This window comes from Otolemur garnettii, unplaced genomic scaffold (genome assembly GCF_000181295.1).
Source record: "Otolemur garnettii isolate 467f Iridium unplaced genomic scaffold, OtoGar3 scaffold00137, whole genome shotgun sequence".
Taxonomy (NCBI): domain Eukaryota; kingdom Metazoa; phylum Chordata; class Mammalia; order Primates; family Galagidae; genus Otolemur; species Otolemur garnettii.
This window is the reverse complement of record NW_003852532.1, coordinates 4,740,710-4,758,971: the sequence shown is the minus strand read 5'-3', so window position 1 is coordinate 4,758,971 and position 18,262 is coordinate 4,740,710. Positions and strand designations below refer to the sequence as shown.

The following is an 18,262-nucleotide window of genomic DNA, read 5'->3' as shown; positions in this document are numbered from 1 at the left end:
ACAACAATGACAACTGCAATAACAACAACCACAACAAAAAATAGCCAGGTGTTGTGGCAGGGGCCTATAGTCCCAGCTACTTGGGAGGCTGGGGCAAGAGAAATGCTTATTAAGCCCAAAGAGTTTGAGGTTGCTGTGAGCTCTAACACCACAGCACTCTACCAAGGGTGACATAGTGAGATTGTGCCTCAAAAAAAAAAAAAAAGAAAGAAAGAAAGAAAGAAAAAAACTCACAACGTCCTTAGGTATCATGTTGTACCCTGGAAATTACATTCCAAAGAGGTTGACATGAATGAGATGGCCCATTTTACTACCCCTGTGACAATACCTATGTATTCTCATTAAATAAAAAGTCATTAGTGACTTAAGAGGCAGAGAATTGTATTTCATTATCTTTATTTAAAAAAAACCTTTTTACGATTGTGTAGTATAAACACTTCACGATCTATTCATTAACCTGTTGTGTTTTCCTCCTTACATCCTCTATGTGCATCTCCCAGGGTTTAGGCCGGAAGGGGCAGGAGTGTTAAGAATAGAAGTCTCAGAGTTTTCCTTATAATTTTGATTCAGCATTGTGTATGTCAAACATGGTAACATCTTTCACTATTGCTTTGAGTATTTTTCCTTTGGGAGTACTTATTTCAATCTGGAAAATTTACTTATTGTTTTTCAATACAAAAAAATTTTGTTCTTAGCATCTGCTTCCTTTATGACCGTTTTCTATCATGTTAAGCTTAAAAGTCCCTCCATGCACCTTATGATTAACATTTACATCTTCATTGATTGATAAAATAGTTTGATTTTAAAAGTAAATCTTAGCTATAAATCTACCTGAAATTTGTTTCAGAATGTGGTGTGGGAGGTTTCTAACTTCAACATTGGGTAAAATTACACTGTGACCCATACCATTTTCTGTAACAAGGCAGAGGGTGAATACTAAGTTGAGTTAGTGATGGCTTTCCCCCACCCATCTGTTTCCAAGATATCATTTGTCACATTTAACCTCTTTGCAAAAGAATAATTTAGCTGTCTACAGGAGCTCTTTAGGAGTGTTGCATCAGTTGATAACATGAGGAATACCTCATCTATACAAATTAACTAAAATATTTTCTAGGAGTCCTGGACAGATTTTTGAGTAAGAAAATGGAAAGACTTTCTCTCTCACTTATTCCCTCTCTTTCATTCTCTCTCACTCTCTCTGTCTTCCTCTATCAGAAGCCAATAATCTTAGTGATATAAACCATTTAATTGAATAACTCCAGCAAAACCTGTTGAACAACTGGAGGCCAGTCACTCCATAGCCAATTCCCGTCTCTATGGGATGAGACGCTTTAACTTCCTGTCTTATCAAGACCTACCCAAGGCAAAAACTGGACTCAGTGCCAAAGGCGTGCAGAGATGCAAAAACACAGACTCAGTCTTCCAGGAGCTACAGTCACAGTCCACATACTCCCCGACCTTCGTGGTTCCCTTTGTCACTTAGCACATTAAGTGTCTCATTTCTTCACCACTGCTATGTGGTTTATTCAGCAATTCAATACAAATTTGTTGTTTGTAAGTTAATAATACACCAATGGAAGTTTTGTTAGTCTGTTGCCTCTGAAATTCTAGCAAACTAATCTAGATTATAGGAATAATATGTAAATATCAGCAAGAAGAAAAAAATCAGTGGGCTGGGAGAAGTATAGCTCAGATCTAGTCCAGCCCTGCTTTCCATGTGCTATGGGGCCACATCAATCGTTCATCTCTCTGGACTGCATGTCTTATGCATCAAAGTCTTATACAAGATGGTCTAGAAGGCTTACAGTTCTAGAGTTTAAGGAAAATCATTCTGGGAAAATTAGAATATTATATGTATTCCTCTGTCCATGTTAATATTGTTTGAGGAGTCTATATATGAAGACATAATTAAGACCCATTATGACCCTTCCAACCTCTTAGGTTATTAAATGCAAAGCAGCTGTGCTGTGGGAACAGCATAAACCTTTCTCCATTGAGGAAATTGAAGTTGCCCCACCAAAGGCTAAAGAAGTTCGCATTAAGGTAAGAAAGAGCCTTGGAGTACATGAGCCTAAAATGTCTTCCCATCTATATTGCATATATCACTGTTGTGAAGTTGAATTCTTAAATAAGGGGATATTTCCAAAGTTTAAGGCATTAATGCTCTTACTGGTTATTATTCTTAAGGATCTGGAAAGGCAGGATATGAAATTAATGAGTTCATTATCCATTAAAAAACCAGCAGTGCTAATTTGCTCTGCTAAAGCTTTCACTTGTTGAATTTTTATTGATGTAGTGTCTGATGAAAAATATAATTATGACTAATAAATTCTTTTAAAACCATCTGGGAGTCCGATTATGTTCAGATCACTTTTCACAAAGAAAGAGGGATTCATTTGTGTCTAGAGAACCCACAACTTCCTGGAGTATACCCCTTCCCCCCCAGTCATTTGGATAGAGACTAACCTTTACTCTGGATACCAGTGTTGAGTGGGCATTTCTGACCATCTTTCTTTGACGCTCTCCTCTTATCTAAGCACTGTAGTAAGATTCTCTCCTCAATTCCTTCTTGCGCACCATTCCCTCTGCACTTTATTAAGCGACTCCTAGGAGGGCCCGGCTATAAAAATCTACTTTTAGGTAATCGCACGGTTAACACCTGTGTTCTGACTCCCTCACGAGTGCACCAGTTTACCACAGAAAGGCACCAAGATTCAACATAGGGCAAGAAGCAGCAATATTGTAAGTTTCTTGAAGGGAAAGATCTTGTCAAATTGTTGCTGTTAGGCTTCTAAAAGTCAACCTTATTACTGTTGATCATCATATTAAGTAAACAATTATAATTTCTTTAAGAACAGGTTAATTATTCTCCCAGCTATAAAATGACCAGTTTGATGTTTGAGCTAGTGTTTTTGTCTCCGAACACAGATTTTGGCCACAGGAATCTGTCGCACAGATGACCACGTGATCAAAGGAGCAATGGTGTCTAAGTTTCCAGTAATTGTGGGACATGAAGCAACTGGGGTTGTAGAGAGCATTGGAGAAGGAGTCACCACGGTGAAACCAGGTATATGGATGTCAAGCCACAAGTTTGAGATAAGTCAGCGTTGACCATCTGTCAAAAGAAATAGCACATGCTACGAATTATTATAGGGAGCTTTATCATAGTTTCAGGAGATGAAAGCAAAAAAAGAGAATGGATTGTACTGAGTGATATGCAATTTGGCAAAATCTCAACCTTCAGTGAACACATGTTATGGTGTTTATAAACCTTAGGCTACTTTAAAAAATTTTTTACATGTAATATGGGCTCAGTTCACGCTTTTTTATTTCGTATTTTAACATGAATGAATAGCACCTTCTATCATGATGTTTCTCCCGCAGGTGACAAGGTCATCCCTCTCTTTCTGCCACAGTGTAGACAGTGCAATGCTTGCCGCAGCCCAGATGGCAACCTGTGCATTCGGAGCGAGTAGGTTTCAGGCCTTTTTGCTCTGGTGTCATTCAAATCGTTCCTGGGCTAATTTTTGAACTGAATTGACTAATATGCGTGTTTGGTGTATCAAACAGCGTTACTGGTCGTGGAGTCCTAGCCGACGGCACTACCAGGTTTAGCTGCAAGGGCAAGCCGGTCTATCACTTCATGAACACCAGCACGTTTACTGAGTACACGGTGGTGGATGAATCTTCCGTGGCCAAGATTGACGATGCCGCTCCTCCTGAGAAAGTCTGTTTAATCGGCTGTGGATTTTCCACTGGATATGGGGCTGCTGTTAAAACTGGCAAGGTCAGAAACAGGGTGGGTGGGTTTCCTTCCCTCACTTGTTTTTAAATGATTTTCTCGGAATCCTGAAGATGGGGAGAACAAAAAGTTTTGAAAACATGTCTCCTCTTCAGGCTGATTCTACACCACATCAACCGAAGAAAATGAAAAGTTCGGGTTAGGGATTTTATTTCTAGAAAACTAGAAACAAAATTTCAGATTTGTATCTAGATTTTTGTTTGCTCCACATCTCCTTCATGTTCAACTTCTCACATTTAGATTTGCATCAAAATTTAATCTTTCTTCACTCACAAAATAAATATCAATGTTTGCATGTGAGTTCGCTACAGCTGCTATAGCGGAGGAGCACAACTAAGCGTTTAAACACCAGGTACTTACTGTCTCACAGTCTGGAGGCCAAAGGTTCAAAATCAAGGCGTTGGTCATTAGAGCTGGTTTCTCCCGGGGCTGTCAGGGAAGGATCTACTCAAATCCCTGTCCTTGGCTTATAGAAAACTGTCTTTCTCCCATGTCTCTTCCCATGTCCTCCTGTTAACTTGGTTACCTCTGAAAAGACCCTATCTCCAAAGAAAGTCAGATTGTGAGGTTTGGGGAGTAAAAACTTCAACATACAAATTTTGGAGGAGACATAATTCAATTTATAGCAGCTGATAAATAATCTGAAAATAAAACTGAGGTTTTTGGGGAGGGGAGAGTTTATTTATTTTGAAGCAGGTTCTCACTCTGTCTCCCAGGGTAGAATGCAGTGGAATCATCACAGCTCACTGCAACCTCAAACTCTTAAGCTCAAACAATCCTCCTACCTCAGACTCCTGAGTAGCTGGGACTGTGGACATGTGCCACTATGCCCAGCTAACTGAATGAATTTTATGTTGTTGTTGTTGTTGTTGTTGTTGTTGTTGTTTGAGACAGCGTCTCACTATGTCACCCTTAATAGAGTGCTGTTGTGTCACCGGTCACAGCAACCTCAAACTCTTGGGCTTAAGTGATTCTCTTGCCTCAGCCTCCCAGGTAGCTGGGACTACAGGCACCCACAACACCCAGCTATTTTTTGGTGGAAGTTGTTATTGTTGTTTAGCAGGCCTGGGCCAGGCTTAACCCACCACCCTCAGTGTATGTGGCTGGCACCCTACTCACTGAGCTATGGGTGCCACCCTGAATGAGTTTTTAACAGTAAATATTTCAACCAAATGTTTGGATTGCCCTTATGGAATCACTAATGTAAGTAGAATATGTTAATTACCACTTGGCTCTAAATTTCCTTGACAAAATCCCAGACATAGAATATTCCTTTGCAGAATATTCTTGACACTTTCCATGAAGAATTTTCTGCCAGGGGAGTGCCTGTGGCTCAAAGGAGTAAGGCACTGGCCCCATATGCTGGCGGTGGTGGGTTCAAAAACTGAAAAAAAAAAAAAAAAAAAAGAATTTTCTGCCAATATGGAGGTGGAAGGAAAAGGGGGGACATTGGACCTAGTTGTACATTATTCTTTGTCAATTTTTTAGTGTACTAATGTATTGGCATCACATTAGTACTTGGTTAATATACTACTTACCAAGATATTTGCCAAAAAGATACAATTTTTTTCCTGGAAGCCATGTCTTAATCATGCCTGTAATCCTAGCACCCCAGGTGGCTGAGTCAGATGATTGCTTGAGCTCCAGAGTTCAAGACTAGCCTGAACAAGAATGAGACCCATCTCTACTAAAAACAGAAAAATTAGCCAAGTGTTGTGGTAGGCATCTCTTGTCCCATCTACTCAGGAGGCTGAAGCAAGAGGATCACTTTAACCCAAGAGTTTGAGGTTGCTGTGAGTTAGGCTGATGCCATGGCATTCTACCCCGGGCCACAGAGTGAGACTTTGTCTAAAAAAGAGAAAAAGAAAGAAAAGAAAAGAAAGAAAAAAAGAAAAATCATTTGAATGAACATACATTTTTGTGTTTGACTATGTAAAAATAGGCTGAACTTTCAACAGTGGGAAAGTCAAGCCCTCCAAAAACTCCCCTTACTTTTAATGATTTGCTAGAAGGATTCAGAAATAAAAGTGGTTATACCTACGATCATGGTTTCTTAACATAGAAGATTACAAATTAAAATCAGCAAAGGAAAAAGATTTACAGGGTCATGTTCAGGAGAGGTCGAGCACAGGCTTCTGGCTATCTTCTCCCAGGAGAATGGCATGACAGTGCATAATTCTCCCAGCAAGGAATTATGACAACACATGCCAAGTGTTGTCAACCAGGGAAGTGCATTTAAGCTTTGTATCCATAATTTTTGTTGGGAGTCAGTCAAGTAGACATGTAGAATCCAACACAACTCTAGCTGTATAAGAAGTCAAGCTAACGGCCCAAAGCTACAGGCATCTGGAAATAGGCATTCACCATACATCCCATTGTTAGCATAAATTATCTGGCATAGCCCAAGGTCTTAATTATCCAAAGACTCTTCTAGCATGCAGGATTTCAAGGGCTCTACAGTTATTCCCCAAGGAGCTGGTTAATAGCCAATCTTGAAGTCCTTTGTTTTTGAAGGAGGTATATAGAGTTTTATTAAGGAATACCAAGGGATCACTGCAATGAAATAAAACAATAGTAAAAAGTAGAACCTCACTATATTTTAAAATAATTTGGCCAACTCATTGTATAGACTAATTCCTAGTTCTCCTTCCTTAGAACAGGAAGATCAGGAAAGGGATGAAATTTGGGGGAGTTACATCCGAAATTAACAGAACCTGGTGCCTTCATCTACCGAAAGTCTCAGAGTGACAGAAGGGTCAAAACTATCACTTCACAAATAGGCAACTCAGATGTAGGGAGAAGTCTGTCGGGGCACAGTTGTTAGTTAGAAAGATCCTCCTTTGGACTCACTGATAAAACTTTCTAATGACACAGCAGAGAAGGCTAACTGAGGTCTCGGGAGACAGATCAGGATCAGAAGCTTTGAACCTACAGTGTAAGACCTAAAACTCAACCATCAGCAAAGTATTCCACCTCAAATCTAGGCAATAAAGCAGGCAAATAAACTAGGATAACAGGCAGGTGAGTTTCTGGTATAAGATGAGTCTGTCAAATAGAAGTATAAATGGCTGCATGATACTTAAGAGAATGACTGCACCAAGGTCGACACTCCAAAAGCCGAAACTGAATGGAGGGATTAGGATGCCAAGGCTGAAAGGAAAAGTCACATCAAGTGACTTTACAAACATCTCTGCAGGTCTCTGTCAATCTCCACCTAAAGGTGCAGCCATATGAAAACACGTGCTTCCATACACAAACACAGACTATGTCCTCAGGTACTTCCTAGAAAGGAGGATGGAGCCAGCCAAGTAGGAGGTCTGCAAACAGACCTCGCTCACCATAAGCCTTTTCCATGAATAAAGGAAAGAAAGTATCACATGAAGGAAGACAGACCCCCTTTTGTGGGTTTCCCTGCGCTCAGCTCTCCCTGCTACCTGACGTAAAGTGGATTAGTGTTCTTCTGACAGGAATGTAACTTGTGCCTAGAATCCTCGTTAATATAGCAGAGTTAAGGGTAAAGATCCCAAAATTGATTTAACTGCATATCCTTCCTAGAGCTACACATTCATCATCTAATTGTCACATGGAGTTTGGACCTCAGTGAAAAACAAATTTATATTTTTAAGCAACTCAAGGGTTGTGATTATTCAGAAAACGTTAGTGAGATCAAACTTAAAACCGATTTAGCGTATCTTTGGGGAGTAGCGATCATAGAGATCTTAGTGTTTCCTTAATTCTGCTATGAGATTATGGCAGGTTGTGGGTGATGGCCAAGAAGGTGGCAAAAGTTCCCACAACAAAGGCCTGAATGGTGTGAGCCTTTATGAGGGGTTTTCATCTACCTAGCACAGACCATTTTGTTGTGGCAAATACTCCTTTTCTCTTCTTAGTTCCTCCACTGTTTCTAGCCCTGTTTGTGGCATCTCATCAGAATGAAACATCTGGTCCTAGCTCACATCCTGGAGCGCCTCTGAATTTTGTGTGGACACTAGAGGCTCTTTGCAGGTTGCACTTTCTAACTCTACTGCTGATATTCACAGGAACATTTCTCTCCACAGGTCAAACCTGGTTCTACTTGTGTTGTCTTTGGTCTGGGAGGAGTTGGCCTGTCTGTCATCATGGGCTGTAAATCAGCTGGTGCTTCCAGGATCATTGGGATTGACCTCAACAAAGACAAATTTGAGAAAGCCATGGCTGTTGGAGCCACCGAGTGCATCAGCCCCAAGGACTCTACCAAGCCCATCAGTGAGGTGCTGTCAGAAATGACAGGCAACAATGTGGGCTACACCTTTGAAGTTATTGGGCGTCTTGACACTATGGTAAGGGGCAGAATTTGAGGAGTGGCAAATGCTTGAATTATTAGACATGTGCAAGGTAAAGTTCATTTCCATGGCTTTATCACTAATCACCCATGGAATAGCTGTTTATCAGGCAATCACTGGTAATCACGTGGCAATTCTGCCTAAAAATGTCAAAATCTTAAGAGCAGGTCCACCTGATGAACGTAAGTACCAAATCCTACCACTCTCAGATCACTAGAGGGCAAGGGAGTCACTCAGTATTCTTCTTTGAGGGATATCTCCCTTGTATATGATAATTTCTTGGCACAGGTGGTTCCAACTCTTGCACTTCAGTAAAGCAAGCATCACAAGGTGACTCCCTGAGGAGATAAGGAAGATATGCCAAACAAAGGGGATGATTCCAAATGTTCTAGTCTCTTTGCCTAAATCTATGATAGAACCAACTTCTCATTCTTCACACCTAAGCTTTCTTTTCCTCCCTCTGAGCTCCCTTGAATTCTAAGTGCAACTTTCTAAACATGCCTTCTTTGTGGTAGCACCAGACCCTCACTTAGGTCTGCAGTAACCCTGACATTAGAATACCTTGGGCTGGGGAAGGGGAAGGAGACTTGGAAAAATAGGACAAAATCAATTTTGCTCAAGATTGAGTAGCATATTAAATTCACTTGAATCTTTTTGGTGATTTAGGAGTAGGTGGCCATTAACTTACCACCATTGCCATATGCCTTTCCAGTGAATCACTTACAATTATTCCATAGCAATAACTAACATTTTAGATCACATGTTTATGGAGAAATGTCCAATATTGATTATCTTAATTAGGGACTATTGATTACCAGATGATACTTGGTTGAACACTGATGCCTGAAAAACGTCAGCATCTGTTACTACAATCTAGCAAGTATTCAAAAAATTAGTAATAAATAACTAATAATGAGTAGGCTAATGACCAGAAAATGTAGCATTAGTCTCAGAATTGGTACAAAGATAAAGAACTCCTTTTTCCAAATTTTGCTATGTTACTTAATTTTCGAATTAGACTTAAAAAAAAAAAAACTATGTTGACTGGTTTGGTGTACGTAATTAAATTGAGTTTGGTTCAAATGACTTCCTAGGGCTTACCTAAAGTGGTGATGTTGGTATAACAATTTCACCGGATTTCTCGGTTTTAGTCCATGGTATAATTAAAATACCACAAATACTGCCTTAAGTATTGCCTTCTGCCATACTGCCTATCTGCTACATACAAAGGGAAATGTTTGTAGTGGTTTCATTAAGAACTAATGTTGCACTGAGGATTTTTTAAAGCAAGAAAAACAAAAATCAGTCTAATTTAATCTCATGCCTTAGAAACTGAGCCAACTACAGGATCTGCTATGGTGTGTAGGTCATTTCTGAGCACATGAGATCTACAAGAAACGTATGAACCAAATAATCTCCTTCCTTTTTAACTCAGATTGATGCCCTGGCATCCTGCCATATGAACTATGGGACCAGCGTGGTGGTGGGCGCTCCTCCATCAGCCAAGATGCTCACCTTTGACCCAATGCTGCTTTTCACAGGACGCACGTGGAAGGGATGCGTCTTTGGAGGTGAGAACAGCACAGCTCTCAACTCTGAGTGGTGACTTTCACTCTGCTGCTTCACGAGGGAGAGAAGCCCATCGCCACATCCCTCATCACATCTCCCTAACAAGTCTTTTTTTCGAAGGATGTATATGAAGTGATCTAAAATGGAACTGTAACCACGATAATACAAAAGATAATCATCCACTCCTGACCTTGATCTAGGGCTAATATTGGAGGGCAGTTTTGATATTTGCTTGCACCTCCAGGTTCCCAAATGCCTGCATAAGAGGCAGCAGTATATTTCTTGGGATGATTTGTGTGGCAGGAAGTTCTGATTTAATCCATTAATCTTAATATACACAAGGATGCATATGAAAAATAGAATTCATTCATTTCCCAGTACCACCAGCAGAACTTCTGGATCCAAAACCAAAAGAAACAAACAAAAAGGGGTCGTCACATTTTACAGGAACAGTTCAGATTCACACCGGAGTGACTGGAATTACTGCTCATCCATCACTACTGCTTTAGTAAAGGCAGAGCCAAAGTCACTCTCCCTGGGCAGGTGACACAGGGAATCCTTTTATTCCTCTCTTCAGTGGGTCTCTTTTTCTAGCAGCTCCATCTAGAATTGTACTAGGTACCTTGCTGGCACTTTCCATATCAGATTCTGCCTTGTACAACAAAAGAAAATAGTAACCATTCAAGTATTTGTTGAGTCTACTCTTTAAGAGTGCAAAAAGGAAGAAATGACTATTCTTGAATCAGAGAAGTAGATAATTTAATGAAGCATGCAAAAACAGGTATAAGGGAAATAATTTAAAAATAAATGTTGCTATAAATATTATAACACAAATTATAAAAAGAGTTATTGAGTCTCCTCACTTCATCTGTTTTTGTGATGTAGAAATTGTAGATTATTCAGGGATAGAAGTAAAATTCAATTATTCATCAAATATTTTTTTAGTATACACTGAGTACTAGGTATCACTCCAGGAGCTGGGAATATAGCAGAGCTAAACCTACCAAGTCCCTGCTCTGGGGAAGTCTGAGACCCCTCCTCTCGTTTTAGAGTGGAGAGACGGAGTGCAGAGTGCAGCATCTGGTGACAAGCGCAAAGGGGAAACACAGGGAGGGCAGTGGGTAGTCTGGGAGAGTCAGGGAGTGGGGAGAGGAAGAATATTCTGTGAAGTTCAGGCATGGCCTCTCCGATAAGGCGGCATTTGAGCAAAAGCATAAAGGAAATGAGCTATTCAGAAAGCTTGGGAAAGAATATTCCAGGGAGAGGGTATCGTAAATGCCACTGAGTGTTGGCAAGTGAGGACTGAGCAGCCCAGCTCGTCTACAGCAGAACGAGGACAGAGGAATAGCAGCAGCTGGGCTCAGAGGGCCAGATTCTGTGGGGCCTTTTGGCCACTGCAGGGTTTTAGGATTTTATTCTGAGTGAGAAGGGAAGGAGGGTTTGAGGGAGGTATGTCCTGATGTGACTTGCATTTTAACACACCCCATTGTGTCTGCTGGGAATATTCTAGATGGGGACAAAGGACACAAGCAGGTGACTTGTATGTTTCCAAGAATAATCTGATATGGGGACAGGTAATAATGCAGGAGAGAGACAAATAAAAGATAATACAACGTGAGGATTTCTTAGTGAAATCTAAGGAGAAAATGTGTGCTTACTTACAGGTTGGAAAAGCAGAGATGATGTCCCAAAACTAGTGACTGATTTTATGGCAAAGAAATTTGATCTGGACCAGTTGATAACTCATGTTTTACCTTTTAAAAAAATCAATGAAGGATTTGAACTGCTCTATTCAGGTCAAAGGTATTATTATTATTTTTTTAATGGTGATCTTGTCTCTTCTCTACAGGCTACTTTTAAAATTTAGTACTTATAAATGTGCCTGTTTCCTTCATATTTCTTTTGATCTAATCTCACCAGATTAATATAGGTGGTGGCTACTTCTTCTTTATAGACTTCCTAAACAGTTTCTTAAAATCCTGTGGACTTGGTGGGTGTTGTTGTTGTTGTTGTTAGATTTATTTCATCTTTACTATTTTAATTTTATCATGAATTTGATAGCTTTTTCAATAATACTATAAAATTTCCTTGTTTAACAGTTTTCAAAGTCCTTTTCAAGAATACATTCTTCTGCTTCTTGTGGATATTTTTAGATGAAGAAACTAAGGTTGTGAGGGGTAAATAACTCGTCAGACCTCCCCGGGGCAGCACCAGGACCCAGACTCGGGGCAAAGCCCATGCTCCTCTCAGCACATGCCAAACTTCTCTGACAAGATCTTGGCAAGCTCCAGTAAACATGGATCTTCTAGTCCCTGCTTGTCACTTATGGGGCTAAGCAAAGCAGAGGTGGAGTAGGAAGGATTTACTCAAACTTCAACTACAACATCTGTCTCAAGGAGGTCGGGAACAGCCGTCACAGAGGCTGTCTGCAAGATGAGATGGGATTTTATTCATTGAGGATATACATATTTATTGAGCGTCTACTATGTATTAAGGAGTTGGGTTTTATTCGCAAAAGGAAATGTACCTTAACCTGAGATCCATATTTTCATGAGATTTTCGCCTGGGTGTTTGTGCAGTGTTATGTCTTGTCTCTACATCTGGTCTTACCTACAGGATCATCATGCTATGAGCATGACATTTTAAATTATTTTTAAGCAAGTCGACAGTGAGTTTCTTTCAGAGAAACCATCTTAACCACCCACTACTCCTTTATTAAGATAAGCAAAACTGATAGCTTAGAGTAGCCTGCTTGGAAAATAGTTACTAGTTGTTTTCTAAAGAGACATAAATTCTGCTCTCAGGCTGTTGGGAATTTTGCCTCAAATATCACCTTAGCTCAATGAATTTCAAAATAACCTTTATAAACCTAAACTCTTTAATTTTTATTTACTTCCTGCGCAACTCCATTTGAATCCCTCATGTCCATCAACTTCACTCAAAATAATTCTTCCACCTACCAGTACATTTTATCTATCTCAGTAAATAATGTCACGTATTCCACTTTTACAGAGGAGAGGCCGCAGCATTTTGTCTTATTTTTTTGTCACGCTTGCCCACCACACAGAAACTGAGGCTAAGCCCAGATGATGTAACCTCTAGTTTCGCTTCCAGCCATTCTCCCTCTCTTAACCCATGATCATTGCCTCTGTTCAGTCATATTTATGATTTGGATACACGGTAGCCCGAGGACAGCTTTTCTAGAGTCTGTATTTTACCATTCCAGTCATTCTGCACTAAGCTGCCAGGCTCACATTACTCCAAAACAACAATGCCTCAGCATGCTTTCAGAGCCTTCTTTATGGTATTATTGAACTAAAACCTACTTTTGTTTATTAATTTATCCAGTACTTCAACAACCAAACATTTAGCAGCTACAGTATCAGCCTGTGCACTAGGCTCTGAGGATAAAGTAGATCTCATCCGTATGTGGGATCTCTCGGCCACCTAGGAGTCCAAGCACATTGGATTGCCCTCTTCCTGCCCACACCTTCCTAGGCTTATTCATGATGCTTCCAGAATCAGCTCAGATACTTTTATCAGAGATGTACAAGAAGAAACTTGGTGATGACTTCAAGCTCAAAGGATTTCCACTCACAGAATTGACCTAAAGTTTCTATAACTGACAAAAAGGGCAATTGTTTAAACTGTTCTTGTTTGTAAAATATGAAAACAACTCACTGAAAACTCTCCTTGTACATTTCAGCATTCGAACTGTCCTGACGTTTTGAGACTCTAACTTCCAGGAGGTCTGTGTTGGGTGCTGGTAATCTGGAGCGACACTGTCTGCAGTTCCCTCCTCTGAAATGATGGATCTGTCTCACAATACAAGCACAAGTAGACTATTTGGTGAAGATATAGAACCTTCATGTTCATGCATGAGTCTTATGAGCACTTGGGAATTAACAAGGGGATTCATAGCAATATTTAAAAACTTAATGTACACTTCATAAGGCTGTAAATTATATATCTGAAAACACAAATACTTGGATTTCTATATTAAACAGAGATGTCCTTAGAAGAGTTTTAACTAGCTCCTACTACTTAAAACTGGCATAGAAAGATGTAGTAATTGTATTTTCTAAAGCATATTCATTTAACACATTGTAAATTTTTTTTATTTGAATGGAAGTCTTCAAAACACTTGTTATAAATTAACTTGGATTAAGTTTTGAAATCAGCTCATTGCATCGTACATTGCTCAATTAGATTAAGAAAGAAATGAGGTTATCTAACAGAAGGGCATATTTTTCAATGATTAACTCTAAGAATTACCATTACTTACTGGGGTGAAATTGAAAAAGTATATTACTAGGGACCATGAGGTTAATTACCAAATATCTTAATATTTCAGAAAATGTGCCTTTTTATAATACTACTTAAACATAAAAGTGCAGCTAGAATCACATCGTAGGATTTACCATAATGTTCACTCTGATAAAGTAGAATTACAAGTCTCTACATTCTTATTTAGTATTTAGCAATGACTCCCTTTGATAAAAATTGCTTTCAGTTTGGTACAAGTGCGCTGGCAGATCTCTCTGTATCTGTAACATGTTAAAATTCTTAATAAAACTAAATTCTTTACAAAATGTTTCATGGTGATATATTTTAATTGAGTTTTATTTTGAGCTTTTCTTGATTATGGGTAAAGTGTTAATATACTTAAAAAACATATTAAATACTTCATGAGAAAAATAAGAGGTTAGGTGGTCAAAGCAAAAAATAAGGATTTAAAAATAAGAACATAATGGAGATTGGAGAGTCCTTCTTGGGTAGGCTGCAAACTGTCCAGGTCATTAGAAGCCACTTTTACATGATAACCATGTAAACTTTTATCCATGGGGTAAAAGTTCTCTTTTCTTTTACAAGTTTGTCAATCTAAAACAACAGCTGAAATGACTGAAAAGTATAAAGCATTTCTTTGTGAGCTATCTTCTTCATCAGCTGGGTTTAGCTCGGGCTGTACTCTGAGCATTCTGTATATAGCCAGTTTATAGGAAGGAATATGTATAGACAGACATACACACAAACATGTGCAAACATAAAGTCTTCACCTAAGAACCATCTCTAGACATTATTCCCATCCATCCATTAGCAATATCTATGGCTCAGCTCTCAGAACCCTCCCCCCTAAAAGCATTTTAACAAGGAAAATATGTGAGAAATGAATTAATTCCCCAATGTCTCTTGCCTCAAATTTTGTAAAACATGGTAAATAAGGATATCAAGAGTTATGTACAAATACTGTTAAAAGAAATAAATCCAAGGAATAAACATATAAATATGCTCAGATCAAAGTTTTTAAAATGAAACCCACTTTATTCCTAGAACTTCTTACAGATTATAGTTTTACAAATACATTGTATATGTAAAAGTTTATATACACATTTAATATTTGTTAAAAAATTTTGTAGAATCTTTCTTCACTTTGGAGCTTGTCATGTCCAAATAGTCAACAGAAAGATCCCCTGCTATCTTGCCCAGGGGAAACCTGTCCCTGTATAGCTTTTTGAGTCATCAGAAAGCGCTAGTTCTCAGAAGAAATCAGGACATTGGTCATTTTTACGTATTTTTCATTTCTAGTCAATGTAGCTACAAAACATCATAAAACTGAGTTCTTGAATGTTAAAGGATAAATGAGTAGGAAATAGCTAGAGAAATGTTAGAGGAAATATCTAGTTTCTCATTTAAAGAATAATCTAGACTTTTAATTCCTTAAATCATGTTTGAAGCATATTCATTCACTAAGCTTTATTTATTTATTTATTTATTTATCTGAGACAGAGTCCCAAGCTATTGCCCCAGGCTCCCTCCACAATGCCTGGCCACTTTCTTTGGTGTTGTTGCTACAGTTGTCATTGTTGCCCACTGGCTCAGGCCGGTCCAAACTCATCAGCCTTGGTGTCTGTCGCTGGCGCCCCACCCACTGAGCCTCGGGTGCCGCCCAACTAAGCCTTTTTTTCCCTGCCTCTTCAGCTGTCTCAAGCAATAAGCTAAGTATCTGATACACAGTGAAGAAAAAAATCAGCAGTGTTCTCTGCCCGTATAGAGCAGATAATCTAGTAAGAGATGCATTTGATATGACAGTAAATAAATGTGCAAAATTATTACTTAAATTTCTGATAAGTGCTACACATTGTTCTGTGGTAGAGGGGAAGAAAGGGAATTTTCAGCTTTCTATACAGTGTCATCTACAAGGTAAATTTAAACTCACAGAGGAGGATGAGCTAGAGCCAGATCTTTGAAGAAAGGGCCAAAATTCTCTCAGGTGAAGGAGCAATATGCCCAAAGGCCAGTAATTTGGGAAAAGGCCCCTGTAGCTGGCGTTTGTCTCCAGGTGTTAATGATACTGTTTAGGTTCATGACTCTGAAAAAGGTTAATTCCTTTTTTTTTTTTTTTTTGCAGTTTTTGGCCGGGGCTGGGTTTGAACCCACCACCTCCAGCATATGGGGCCAGCGCCCTACCCTTTTGAGCCACAGGTGCTGCCCCAAAAGGTTAATTCCTTATGGAGATATTTGTACATTCACTTCCCTCAATAATCAGTTCCTCACATACTCATCCAGAAAGGAGTGTGCTTTAAATCATTATAAGATTGATGTGAAATGATTTTAGCTTAGAGGAGAAAAAGACTGGATAGAGATGATAGCTTTCTTAGGAGTACCCCTCCCCATGACCTCCACGCCAGTCTCTGCACAAGGTCCTTCCACCAGCCATTTATTTCCTGTTTCCCAGCCCTCCTTCCACCTAAAGCCGTTTATCTTTCTATGTAATAACTAACCAAGGCCTCACAAATGCGTGTATCCCATTCATCCTCTTCATGCACTTTCATTTGCTCATCTTTTTGCTCCTCATCCTCTCACAGAGTGGGAGTCCCTTCATTAAGGAGAGTGAAATTCCTGTTACCCAGGCAAACCGCCTTAAGTTCTAGTAATTGTTTCCGCTCTGCTTCTGGCATTGCCAGTCACCCCACCGGCTGCAGAGAAGTGACTGAGACCTTCCTCCAGAGTCCAACCTGTTTCACATGTAAAGTTCCAGAAGATAAGGCACGCGCTCCAAGTTCCTTCTTAAATCAGTATCTACTAGAACATTCTGTACTCAGTGGACACTAGGCAAACATTCTTGGCTGATTCAACAATTGGATTAAAAGGATTATACATTTCTGGCTGTGTCAACTGTCCAACCCAGTAAATACACCATCATGCTAGCCCAAAAAAGTAAGTGAAGTAACAAGACTTATTCTTGGCAATGGCTCTTTCAGGTAGTCAAATAAATTTTAAATTTAGACTTATTTTTCTCTGCCTTGAGTGAACAAGAACCTCGCTTCAGATTTAAGTCAACATTTTAATTCAATGTTTGACTAATATAGTCCAGTTCAGGGGTAGAGGGAAGCGGGAAGGGGGAGGGGAGGATGATTGGCAGAAGGAGGGAGGGTGTGAGGTGGGATCTCACCTAATGTGCACTTTGTGAGGGTGTATAACATGCCCCCTGGGTAAGGGGCTCTTCTGCAAATGGAACTTTACCCTGGAAGTAGGAACAATGTAACCTAAAAATTGTACCCTCATATTTATTTGAAAAATAAAAAAAAAAAAAAACTCAAAAAAAATGTCTGTTTGAATTTGCAATTTAACATTTAAAAAAATAGATATGGTGTTCAAATATTGTGACCTGGTTGTTTGTACCCTCACATTAACCTGAAATTAAAATAAATAAATAATAGATGTGGTGTTTTAACTTGAAAAGCATACATTTTAAGGCAAGTTTTGGCAAAGAACCATCTACTTACGTAACTTCCTGACATGTGTCAAATGTAGTACTATTTGTTTTTGCAAAACAAATGTACCTGTCAAAAAATAAATGACCTGCAAATACTCTACTCTGATCACGAATTAAAACTTCGGTTAAAAGCATGATGTGGTGGCCTGATTCAGGAGGCAGGAGTTTGATACTGGCTCCACCTCTAACTAAAACTCTTATTAGTGTTTTCTGAGGTCCCATCTAGCTCTCTCAAAGGCTCTCATGAAGGTTCTTGAAATAATCATAAACTTGTTTCCTCTTTACTTCTGAAAAGAAAACTGAGGAGTGTCTCCATAGAAAAGAGGTGTCAAAACACTTTCAATTCACTGCTTCAAAACAGCAGACCCATCTAGCACATTAGTTAGGAAATTGGAATCAGAAATAGTCTTCCCAGGAAGCCATAGAATTTTCTGGAAAGCACTCAAAAAAGTCAGCTTGATTGAGGACTAAATATACCAGAAAAAAAATGAGAGGACTGGGTTCCAGAACTGCAGCCCAAGTACTGCAGGAGGCTGAGATCCCTACCTGCTTATAGGATGCTTGACATTGAAGAATTTTATCCTAATTTGGACTGCGGTCCTTCTAAAACATTATAACATTAAGCCTTTTTTTTCCAAGGCAATTTCTCCACACTCTGAGGTTTGTCATGTTCGAAAAATATTCAGTCTCATCTCTTTTTTTTTGAGACAGTGTCACTACATTGCCCTCGGTAGATTGCAGTGGCATCACAGCTCACAGCAACCTCAAACTCCTGGGCTTAAGCAATTCTCT

The 18,262-nt window shown here is 39.3% G+C and overlaps 1 protein-coding gene across 1 annotated transcript in view; it reads left to right on the top strand.

The window, feature by feature from the left end:
• The window catches only part of ADH7 (alcohol dehydrogenase 7 (class IV), mu or sigma polypeptide), a 16,448-nt gene extending 2,913 nt beyond the window's left edge, over positions 1 to 13,535 (top strand). Inside the window, exons 2-9 of the mRNA XM_003798503.3 lie at positions 1,942 to 2,043; positions 2,929 to 3,067; positions 3,385 to 3,472; positions 3,571 to 3,787; positions 7,861 to 8,121; positions 9,560 to 9,695; positions 11,358 to 11,496; positions 13,400 to 13,535. Coding sequence (XP_003798551.1) covers positions 1,942 to 2,043; positions 2,929 to 3,067; positions 3,385 to 3,472; positions 3,571 to 3,787; positions 7,861 to 8,121; positions 9,560 to 9,695; positions 11,358 to 11,496; positions 13,400 to 13,424 — 1,107 coding nt within the window. The 3' untranslated portion in view covers positions 13,425 to 13,535. The remainder of the gene's footprint in view (positions 1 to 1,941; positions 2,044 to 2,928; positions 3,068 to 3,384; positions 3,473 to 3,570; positions 3,788 to 7,860; positions 8,122 to 9,559; positions 9,696 to 11,357; positions 11,497 to 13,399) is intronic.
• The last annotated feature ends 4,727 nt before the right edge of the window (positions 13,536 to 18,262 follow it).